Source organism: Polypterus senegalus, chromosome 1 (assembly GCF_016835505.1).
Source record: "Polypterus senegalus isolate Bchr_013 chromosome 1, ASM1683550v1, whole genome shotgun sequence".
NCBI lineage: Eukaryota > Metazoa > Chordata > Cladistia > Polypteriformes > Polypteridae > Polypterus > Polypterus senegalus.
This window is the reverse complement of record NC_053154.1, coordinates 127058866-127070906: the sequence shown is the minus strand read 5'-3', so window position 1 is coordinate 127070906 and position 12041 is coordinate 127058866. Positions and strand designations below refer to the sequence as shown.

Genomic DNA, 12041 nt, shown 5'->3' with positions numbered 1-12041 from the left:
TCTCCCTTGTGTGGTAAATTTATATTTCATAATTAGTATTAATAATTTGTGGTTTCATCGTTACAGGTGGGGGTAGATTACCCACTCTCACCTGTTATCATATACATTATATGTACAAAATGTAAATTTAATATATCCATTCACAAATCCATCCTGTTTAGAACTGTCATATAAACATAATGACATTAGGTGCTTTTCTGAATTTTAATATAATAAATGACTGATAAAACAGCATTCTCTACACCGTAAAGCATACTTACACATACAGATTATTTACTAAATTCTTCTTCTTCTTCTTAATGCTAACCTGACAGACATCCAGATTCTTTATATAGAAAGTTTCAATGCATCTATTAAAGTTTAGGTAGTTTTACCCATCATGTACTTCTTTGTGTTTCTCTCAGGCTTTAATAAGATAATGTAGCATTTTGGAGCAAAGATACAAAACAGCAAAGAGAAACTGGATGCTAAAATAGCAAATATTTCAACAGCTACAGTATACTTTCCAGGTGAACTTATATAAGCTGGAATAAAAGTGATCCAGACAGCACAAAATATTAACATACTGAATGTGATGTATTTAGCCTCATTAAAGTTGTCTGGTAATGTCCGAGCTAAAAATGCCAGAGCAAAACACATAGCAGAAAGGAGCCCAATATATCCTAATACAGAATAGAATGCTGTAATGGAACCCAAATTGCATTCTAAAATGATTTTTTCCACATAATATGCCATATTAGGAAATGGAGGTGATGTTATTAACCACAAGAAACATATTATACATTGAATGAATGTAAAAAATAAAACACTTAACCTCTGCTGGGTTGGACCAAACCATTTCATAATGTTATTTCCAGGCAGAGTTGCCCGAAATGCCATCAGCACTACTACTGTTTTACCCAAAACGCAAGAGATGCATAAGACAAATGTGATGCCAAAAGCTGTGTGGCGCAGCATGCAGGACCAATCAGATGGTTCACCAATGAATGTGATGGAGCACAAGAAACACAGTGTTAAGGAAAATAACAAAAGGAAGCTCAGTTCTGAGTTGTTAGCTCTAACAATAGGTGTATCTCTGAAATAGAAAAAGATAACAGCAATAGCAATTGTGAAGGCAGCTCCTAATAATGCAAAACCAACTAACAATATCCCCATGATTTCTACAAATGACAGGAATTCAATCTCTTTTAAGATGCAGCGATCCTTTTCTTTACTTGATTTATACTCCAAAGGACACTTTGTACAGTCAATGGAATCTGAAAACAGAAATAATTCTGATGTTAAATGGTATTTATAGTAACCTGATTTAATTATTTTTATACATTATCTTTCCTACTATAGCACTGTAATGATATGTATAAAGTGATTTAAGATGAAACAAGTCTTCATGTTGGGTGGCACAGTGGTTACCACTGCCTTAGCACAGCTTCACAGATTTTTAATCATTTCTCAGCCTGACTGCTCTTTGTATGGAGTTTTCATTCTCCTCTTGTCTAAGTGGATTTTTTACAGGTATTTTGGTATCCTCCCACATCCTAAATATGAAGCTAACTGGTGTCTCAAAATTGACTCTGTGTGGTTAAATTTAGTTTAGGATGGATTGGTATTCTATCCAGGGTTGATTCCAGCTTAGATTTAGACAAGTGTTAATTAAGTGGTGATGGACAACAATATTCAAAGTTTTATGCTGAAAGAGCTAGTCCTCGGTGGCCTCTAGTCAGCAGATAGATAAATATGTCCAGACTACTAGACTAACAGTTGGACATCACCAGCCCCCTGTTGGACTCCAGTACCTTTGTTTTGTGGTCATGGAAGATTTGTGGAGCATAAGACAGAAAATCACACTTAAGAATGCCAAGTTGTTGTTTAAAAGAATTCTTTGTTTCAGCACCTTTGCCCTGAAACATCAGTAAGCAGCACTTGGTTAACTTAAAATTAAATAAAAATCACAGAGACATCCGCAATCAAATGTCTAAATCTGGAATCACAGATGACATATTGAAATGACAATTGCCTATTCATAGAAATTCAACCTAAAATTGCCACGGTAGACCTACCAATACAAACCAAAGGTCCCCACCATGGCCCAGCTTCACCCCACACAAGGAAGGTTCTTTGTTGTATGCAGCAGGGAAATTGTGCATGCAACCTGACACTCTGCAAAGAATGAGAGTCTAGTTAACTAAAGGGCCTGTAGAATTTAATTTATTTTTAAAAAATTTGTCAGAATCATGCCTGTAATTTTGCAGGCAAAGTTGTTTTATTTTCTATAAGATCTTACTGTATCTTGTCTGTACATAGTAAAGCCAAAAGCATGAACACAGTAAATAAATAAAAGGGCATTATATCTTTTAAATCTCCTTAATAGTATTTCTGTGGGCTATACACAGCCCCTAAAAACAAAGATGGAGTCAAACATTTTTATTTTTTTCAGGAATTCGTTTGATTTCTAGATTGAATAATATGAAGTCCGGGTTATTAACATATTATCAAGTTTCAGACATCCATTTTCAGAACCCCTTAGTCCAATTCAGAAGTCAAAGTTGTGAGGGTCCACAGCATATCCTTGCATCTTTAAGTGCAAGACAGAAACCAGCACAGGGCTCACCCATTCAGACACCCACAGGCACTCATTTTAGGAAATGCTAATTAACCTCACACACACAACTTGGGGTGTGGGAGGAAAAAAGGAGAATGAGTAAACTACACGGACCATTTCTGAAATAGGATCTGAACCTTGGAATCTATTGCTGTCAGGCAGAAAGAACTAACCATTGTTCCTTTAATCCACCCTCATATTGAAATATTACAGTATATCTGAGACCTTTACAGTTTTATTAGTAAGCTAGTACTGAACAGTTTATTGATAGCAAGCCTCAATTAATAAATCAACTATCCATTATGTGAACATGCTTTTTCCACTGCAGAACAAAATGAATCAGGGGGGTAAGGCCAGAAACAGTAACAATAATGGGTACTTGAGGAGTACACTAAAATATTTTGTCATACGTGGCAAAATTACAGATACAGTGGAACCTTGGTTCACGAACGTCTTGGAACACGTACAGATCGGTTTACGACCAAAAAGTTTGCCAAACTTTTGCATCTGTTCACGACAAAAGACTCGGTATACGAACAAGCCAGTTTCCCTTTCAGTTTGTGCGTGCTGATGACTTCCGCATGTGTTCAGTCTCTCCCTGTGCATTCCCTATGTAGAGAGAGAGAGAGAGACACACACACACAGCCACACCCACAAGAGAGACACAGACACACCCACGTGCGAGAGACAGACACACACACACACAGCCCCATGCGCGCGAGAGAGACGCACACACGCGCGTGCACGTGCGAGAGAGAGAGAGAGAGAGAGACACACACACAAGAGAGAGAGTGACGGCTGGACGCATAAGGCCGAGATGGCAGTTAAAGAATGCACCAGGCTTGTTTTTAAAGAGACAGATACGAGCATTGTTTTAACCTCATTTTAATTATATGAAGACTTTTTTCTATTGGATTTTAACCTTCACTTCACTTCTGTTTACAGCGATCGGTTTGTGCATTGTTGCAATGTTACTTTTCTTGGTGGTTTATTAAGTTACAGATTTTTCAAATGTTCATTTTTTTTCCCTGTGCTTAAAACTCATTAAAAAAAGTGTTTTTAGTGAGCGGTTCGTAGCACTATAGCACAAACTCTTACAGTGTTAGTTTTCTCTGTTGTTCAAGGTTTTCTCAGTGTTATTCAATGTTTTTACATTTAGTTTACTATTACGCTGTGCATTCTATGGTATAATTAACTATATTTGTGCTTAAATATCTTTAAAAAAATATATTTACATAGAGTTTGTACGGTCTTGTACGGATTAGTTGTATTTACATACAATCCTATGGGTGAAATTACTTCGGTTCATGACCAAATCGATTTATGACCAGAGTTTTGGAATGAATTATGGTCGTGAACCGAGGTTCCACTGTATCAGTTAAGTTTAAATACACTGGGAGGTTGGTGGAAATCCATGTCAACCTAAGTAGAACTTGGTGTTGTAATTTAGGTCTCTGGAATTATGAGATAACAAAAAAAAAAACAAGTCAGTTACCAAACAGTGGATCAAAAGGCAAAAAGGTTTAAGTACACAAGACAAATTTCATTGGAACAGAGCTGATAAAAATCACAACAAGGTCAGAATTAGTGTAGTAAGTGCAAAGAGTCATTCAGCACCATATTAAAAAAAGCAAATCTTTTCCAGTTTTACCTGGGGCCAAGCCTACTTTGAAATTGGTGTTTTAAGGTAATCGTACACAGTGCCATTAAGTACATTCTTTACATTGCAAAGTGTGTTGTGATTGTAGGAGGTGCTATTTAGAATTAATATTGAATAACTGATTGTGGTGTTTGGTATACTTAAGTTTAAGCAACTGAGAAAAGAATGGATTTAAGATTATGGATATTTTACTCTTAGCATGCAATCACATAATAGGCAATTTTTTTATTTTTAATCTTACTGGTTTCATTGCTGAATTCACCTTCAGCACATGGTATGCAGTCAAAGCAGCAAGCAGGCTTTCCTTTCTGAACAGCCTTACGTGTGCCAGGGAGACAGCTGTCAGTGCAAATAGATACCGGCACCTTACAAGTAAATGAGAATGCAACTAATTATTATATGGGGAAAAAAATGGATGGATTATATATAATATGCATAGTCCATATATAATGGATTATAAAATGTATTTCATTGTAAGTAATTATTTGTAATTGGGAGGAAAAACAAAAAAAGAATTCTAACCGTGTCTCGTCTTTCAGCCCAAACAATGCTGATATTGTTCATTATGAACTCCTTTCCTTTAGGAAAAGATGCATCATAGAAGCCAATTGTTACAAATGTTGCAGTTCCCTCTTTATCAAGCTGCCAGTTTATTAAATCATATCTTGCAGTGGGATCACCATTCTTATCAAAATAGACGCTCTCACCATTTGGTGTTGTCAGATTAATTTTTTTCAGTGTCTCCACAACCTAGAAATAATTGGTACATTTATTTAGAAAACACACAAACACACACATTTTAAAATAATTAATTAATTCAAATGTATATGAGGCATTGTACTTTCACCTGCCAAGGTTCAATTTTAATGTTCCTTTTACAGGTCTGACTGTTTAGTGAGTTCTGTTTACTTTGACATTCTAAAATTTCGTGAAGAGAATATGCCACGGCATACACAGCTTTGTACACATTGTTTGTAATTCCCAAATCTGTGATGTCTGTGTATTGATTACTGACTTCTTGTAAATTCTCTGCACCAGTACAAAGCCTTTCGGCCATAATGCCATCATGAGAAGTCCAGGTACAATTAAAGATACTTTCCCAGAACTCTTTCAAACCTGCATTGAAATTACTGTTAGATGGCCTAACGCTGACCAAAAATTCCTTTAATCCTGGTATTACTGCATTGCCAATTGCAATTCCAATTGCTCCACCAATAATTTTGTAATGTTCTGCTGTAGCAAGGTTTTTCGCAGAAGCCCATGACTCACTGCCTACCCACTGAAATCCAGTGACATTCTGTAGTAGCAACTCTTTTACTAGAAATTCCATTTCTATAAAGGACATGAAAGCAACAATAACTTTTGAAGTGGACTGCCTTATAACATCTACAATTCGGAGAAATTTTTCTCGTGGGTTGGTTCTGAAAACGGCCACAGAATATTCAATGCAGACTCCTTCTTGTTCAGCAATTTCTGCAAATGTTGCCATTCCATTGTTGCCATAATCATTGTCACTTCTAATTGTTCCAACCCAAGTCCATCCAAAATGCTTTACCAGTTGTGCAAGGGCCCTACTTTGATAATAATCACTTGGGATGGTCCTGAAGAAGGTAGGGAAATCATTCTTGTTGCTAAGACAGGCACATGTAGCAAAATGACTTATCTGTGAAAAAGTAATAATAACAGTAATGATGTATGGCAAATCAAGGAAAAAATTATAAACATAATGGAGCAAATCTATAGGAGCCAAAGGATAAACAATAACTGAAATTCTATAATAGACTTTGTAGAATTAAAAGGCAATGAGCTTTATTCTCTAAAATGTATTTTTTTATTGGAAATGCTTAAATCTAAAGTCACTTTTAATATATGGGAATAAAGCATGAAGGTCTCAAACCTCTGAAGATGAGATATTCACTCTCTAAATAAATGTATTATTATAAATTACATTGGGAGATGTTTAAACATTTTCCAGCTAATAAATTATAAGTATTTATAAGTATTAAGAGTTTTCTCAGAGGAAAAAGACCCTGGGGTGGTATGTGAAAACCAAAAAATAATGACTCCTAATACTGGATTTATAATCTACCATATCTAAAGCCACTCATATTTTTTCTATAATTGGTTAAGAATTAAGTCAAATAAAATATTTTATTCAGATATGATTTAAAGCCAAACAAACTCTGTACATTACATTATAGTCTTTTATAATATTCTCTTTTCTATATCAACTGCATATATCTCACATGGGGTGAGGTTACATACGGTACATATATAAATGCATATAGATTCACACACTATACAGTAAACAGTACAATATAAAGTAATGTTATTTGTAAGGTCTATTCTGTTTTGTACACTCAGTTCTCCAACTGAGCTAACCTATATAAGATTTTTATTTACTGCACATGCCAATAAAAGAGTACTTGATTTTTTTTTTTCTCACCACTGGTATATGAAATGGTCGTAAAGTCGTTGCAATCCCAATAGTCGGTGATGAATCAGACTGTGCTATAACAGCATGGGCAGTAGACGGAATTACACATGAACCATTAGCCAGCACATCTTCTTGTTTATTCACTAGAGCCATGGCAGCTTTTATAGCCAGAAGTATTGAATCACAGGCATCATAAATCTCAAATCCCAGTGTTACATTAGGAAGTAACTCGGAACTATTATTTATTTCTTCAATTGCAAAAATCATACTTTCAGCAAACTGAAACTCTCTAAAATTTAAGCTGTAAAGATACAAAATGCTGGAATCACTAAATTAGTATATTTGCAGGACAAAGGAAGAAAGATGATTTCAACATTTAAGAGTTTAAAAATATAACAACTGTATTTAATCCCCAACTAACTACTTTCATTCCTATCTTTAGTCAGCGTGTCACCTCGCACAATGTTTTAAAACATCAATAACACAGTGCTTTCTAAATGAAAGGCAGTTAAAAATGAAAACCTTTCATTAACATTTGTCATTTTCAGGCTTCTGCTTGCACATGAAATGAAAATAGAAAAAAAAAACAGAATATATTTATTCTTTATACTTACTCTTTACATGTTATTGTATCAGGCATAGAGTTAAACTTGATTTTGACAATGTCAAGATTGTCGTGAAATGAAAAAATTGCTCCAAGTATGATATCTCCATTCTTTGAAAACATTGGAAGTTGTGATCTCCCAAGCAGCTTGCATGATGGATCATCTGCCTTTGCTGAGAACATCAAGGCAGCAATGGTGATAAGCAGCATCTTATTAATACCAATCTTTGGCGTATTGGATTGCTTTTACCTGTTGGCCTTTTATACAAGATCTTGATGCCAATATTCTCCAGGATCACCAAATCTCTGAGGTAAACTAAGAGTTTCTACCAATCAGTTATAATATATACTGCATATAATCAAGGGAGAATTTACCGTCTTGAGAATTGCATAGGATTCATTGAATTATGCTGGTCTTTTATGCCAATTTTATTATGGTGTCTTATTAGAGCATCAGGTGCTACACTTGCTCATTTAGGTGCTTATTTGTTTTTCAGTTATCACATTCTTCTTCCTCATTATTTCCAGAATTATAGAAAGGAGAGCCATGACTAAAAAAGACTACATTATGTTCAACATTGTTTTCTACAATGTTTATGATTCTTTTTAATTTAGGAAAGAAATCATTTACTGTGTTTTAACAAATTAACTGAGACACATTGCAGTTAAACATATATTTTTTCCAGACATTTTTATCCTACAATGTTCTTTTGAAATGTTGATCCAGGTTGGATTCACTGTGTCTCTAACACCTACAAAGAGGATTTTTTCCATTTGTAGTTGTTTTTGTCTGTTAATTTGTTTTTTATTTTAACAAAAAATATAATATTCAGTAATGTCAGTAGGGTTGGTGTCACCTAGCATGGCAACCAAGGCTGAATTAAGACCCCCACAGGCCCCCATGTGACTTAATGAATAGAGCTCCTTAAATGAAAGTTGATCATACCATAAACCAGTGATTCTCAACTGGTAGGTGGCAACCCAAAAGTGGGTCGCAAACACATTTTCAGTGGGCTGCAGGCCTTTGCCTGTGCAGCAAAATGTTAAGAAAAAAATAAATGGAGTGCCATCTGTTCACACTTCTTAACAATAGGTGGCGATAATGCCCGGTAATACGAGTTGACAACCACCGTTTCACACCATAGAAAAAGACCTGCAAACTTTGTTTACATAGATAGATAGATAGATAGATAGATAGATAGATAGATAGATAGATAGATCAAAAGATGACTTGAATACCTGAGGACATCACAAAAGTGTCTTACATCTTCATGCTCGAAGCAAGAACAAGTACTCCATGCATCTTACCTGGTGGCACATCATATTGCAAAGTTAAAGAAGCCCCACACCATTGCAGAGGACCTCATCTTACCTGCAGCAATAAACATGGTCAGAGAGGTGTTGAATTAATCCGCAGCGGATAAACTAAAAACTATACCTCTGTCAAATGACACTATTAGCAGAAGATGTTGGATGACATCAAACAACAGACCACAGCTCGCATTAAGGCAAGTGGTCATTTTGCCTTACAAATGGACGAATCCACAGACATAACAAAACAAAGCAGTTTTACTCGTTTACGTGAGAAGTGTGGGACGGAGACTTACAGGAACAATTACTCTTCACAAGAGAGCTCTCTACTACTACGACTGCAGAAGACATTTTCAGCTCTGTGGACTTGTATTTGTGTTCAGTGGGCCTAAGCTTGTGTTGGTATTACAATTGTTGGCGCTGCCTCCATGACAGGAAAAAACTTGGGGGTCATGAGGAGAATACTTGAGAAAGCTCCAAATGCAACTTGGAACCATTGTTTTTTTACATCGGGAGGCCCTGGCAGCAAAGGATATGGTACCAGTTCTTCATGGAACATTAAAATATGTCATCCAAGTGGCAATCTATATTAAACAGATTGGAAAGAACACCTGATGTTTTCATAAACTGTGCCAAGATCTTGGATGTGAGCATGTACAGGTGTTGTATCATGCCAAGGTATGCTGGCTTTCGAGGGGAAAGGTACTGTCCAGTTTTCATGAACTACGAGCTGAAATCACAGCTTTTCTTGCCCAGAACAATTGCAGCACATGTTGCTTACCTCGCTGATGTGTTTGAACAATTAAACACATTAAATGTGTCTGTGCAGGGGAGGGGGCACGACATTTTTGAACAGTATGACAAATTCAATGCTTTCAAAAAAAAGATCTCCTTGTGGGCAAGTCATGTTTCTAAAAACTGGCTCGACATGTTCCCCAATGCCTGTCATGAGGGACAGCAAATGGACGCGGCAGGAAAAAATGTAATGAGGAAAACGATTACGACACATCTGAATAAACTTCTTGAGCGGTTTAATGACTACTTTCCTGAGAAACAGAGGGATGATGATTGGATACGTGACCCATTTGGAATCGACATGGAAAGCATCACATTACCAAGCAATGAAGAGAGTCAGCTGGTGGAGCTATCATGTGACCGCACGCTAAAAAAGAATTTCAAGGAGGTAAGCCTCTCCCAGTTCTGGTGCAGCACTGTGATGAGCGAGTATCCTTGTCTTGCCACTCGAGCAGTAAAAATCCTGCTACCATTCAGCACTATCTATCTCTGTGAGTGTGGATTCTCAGCTCTGGTTCAGCTGAAGACAAAACACAGAAACAGACTGGACATTGAGCATGACCTCAGAGTTTCTTTGACTTCGTTAAATGAATCCTTTTGAACTTCACTCTTTGTTTAATTTATTCTTCTTTGTTAAAAAAAAAAAACTAATGAAGAAACTGAATTTTTTCCATACTGCAGTGTTGGTTGTCACAGATTGAATGAGTGAGGATTCTCTGGTAAAACTACATAATTTTAGTTTTTTTGTAAGTACTTGTCAGTAGTTGCACTTTTTCATTTCATATTTGTGCATGAAAGCATTGTTGAGTCTGTTAAAACAGTTACTAAAGAGTTTTTAACAGAAGTACTGAAGAGTTTTGGTTTTAATTAAATGCAGCTAATTGAGTGTAAAAGGGAATATTTCCCTGTCTGGCATCACCACTTGCTGGTCATTTTGGTTTATCATTAAGTTTATCAGTTTATTTGTGTTGGCATACTGTGATATTCTACTCTACTATCTCAGGTTCAAACTGTACCATCTTTTCATTCAATAAATTTGAGAAGTTGAAAATTTTGGCTCGCGGCTTGTCATTAAGGGGTGATGGTGGGTCCCAAAGCCAGACCAGTTGAGAAGCACTGCCATAAACAATGAAGCATGTGGACACATGGGGCCTCATGTATAATGCAGTGCGTAGGATTCGCACTCCAACACATATAGCACAAAAGCCGAAATGTGCTTACGCACAGAAAATTCCAGATGCAGGAATCTGTGAGTACTTCAACTTCCATGTTCTTCCGCTCCATAAATCCCGATCAGCATGAAAACTAATGCACGTGCACGTGCCTTCTGTCCCGCCCTGTCTCCTCCCAGAACTACGCCTCTTTGAATATGCAAATCAATATAAATAGACCTTAAGCTCAGCGTTCTGTGAAAAGGCAATGGCAAAAGCAAGAGGGAAAATATAAGAATTTCAGCAAATACCAAGTGGAGGCAAAGAAAAATGTACTATTTGTTGGTATATACAGTGGTATAATCAACAAAAGGAAGTTGATCGAGTGACATAGCGTGTTGGAGAAACAAGCTCAAGTTCACAAAGTCGCACAGTGCACATAAAAAAAGTTGTCACATATCACAGTAACCATGAAAAGGCAAGACGTACCCCACCGTCTGAGTGTCATATGGAAGTTTATTAGGGTACAGTGAGCAAAAAAGGCACAGAGTAGGAAAAAAGCACGAAATGTTAACTTCAGTCTCGAAATATCCACTTTAATCACTTAGTTTATTTTGTCATTAAAGTAGAACATAACCTTCATCTTAAAATCATTTAATTTACTAGTTTCTCAAATCCCATCGTAACTAAAGTAGCATGTTAAATGCTTTGTTTTGTATTTGATCTTCAATGTGGTGTATGTGTGTGAATCACTACATGTTTCCGTTCTTTCTCCGACAGGACACAGAATCCATTACATTCGTGATATTACAGCTCTCCGAATAATTAAAATACTGAGATGTATACGTGATATAATTTTCATGATGATTGGAATGAAAGCATGTTATTAAGGACACGATGGCACAGTGATTTTTCATGTCTTACTGTTGTGGCAACCCTTAAAGGGAGCAGCTGAAAGAAGAAAAACAAGAAGAAGAAGAAGGTGCAGTGAGAGTAACAACGCTAAAGCAGTTATGTTGTTTGGAATACTATTTCTATTCCCTGGACCATTATATTGTTACAAGTTAATTACAATCAGATGCATTACACTAATAAACAATATGCGGTTAGTTTCAGTGTATTTATAAAGCCGAGTCAGGAAAATAAAGACTAACCACACAGGAACAGTAGCACTGCTTTGATGCTGGGTGCCACCAGTCTGCAAAACCGAGTAGAGAACTTGCGTACGACAGGGTATGAGGTACCGTGGAAAAGTACGTGGCTTTACACCAAGTGTATGTTTTATACATCGCGATTTAAACGTGGAAAATTTCTTACGCAACATTTCTGTGCGTACGCAGCGTTCATACATGAGGCCCCTGATAATGTAAAGCAGCAAAATAATTCCCACTATTAATGGTGTGGGATGACTCGAGCAGGGGGCACGTCCTCTTTGATGATTTCAGTCAGAAGAGACTTATCTTTTTCATCAAGCTGCCCCCATT

At 36.5% G+C, this 12041-nt stretch overlaps 1 protein-coding gene across 1 annotated transcript; it reads right to left on the bottom strand.

The window, feature by feature from the left end:
* Positions 1 to 360: 360 nt before the first annotated feature.
* LOC120518388 (extracellular calcium-sensing receptor-like) lies at positions 361 to 7468 on the bottom strand. Its single transcript, XM_039741176.1, has 6 exons — positions 7311 to 7468; positions 6706 to 6997; positions 5107 to 5922; positions 4782 to 5009; positions 4501 to 4624; positions 361 to 1256 (listed from the first exon to the last, which is right to left on the bottom strand). Exons 1-6 carry the CDS (start codon positions 7421 to 7423, stop codon positions 361 to 363), a joined length of 2469 nt encoding a protein of 822 aa, XP_039597110.1. The 5' UTR covers positions 7424 to 7468.
* Between the last annotated feature and the right edge of the window lie 4573 nt (positions 7469 to 12041).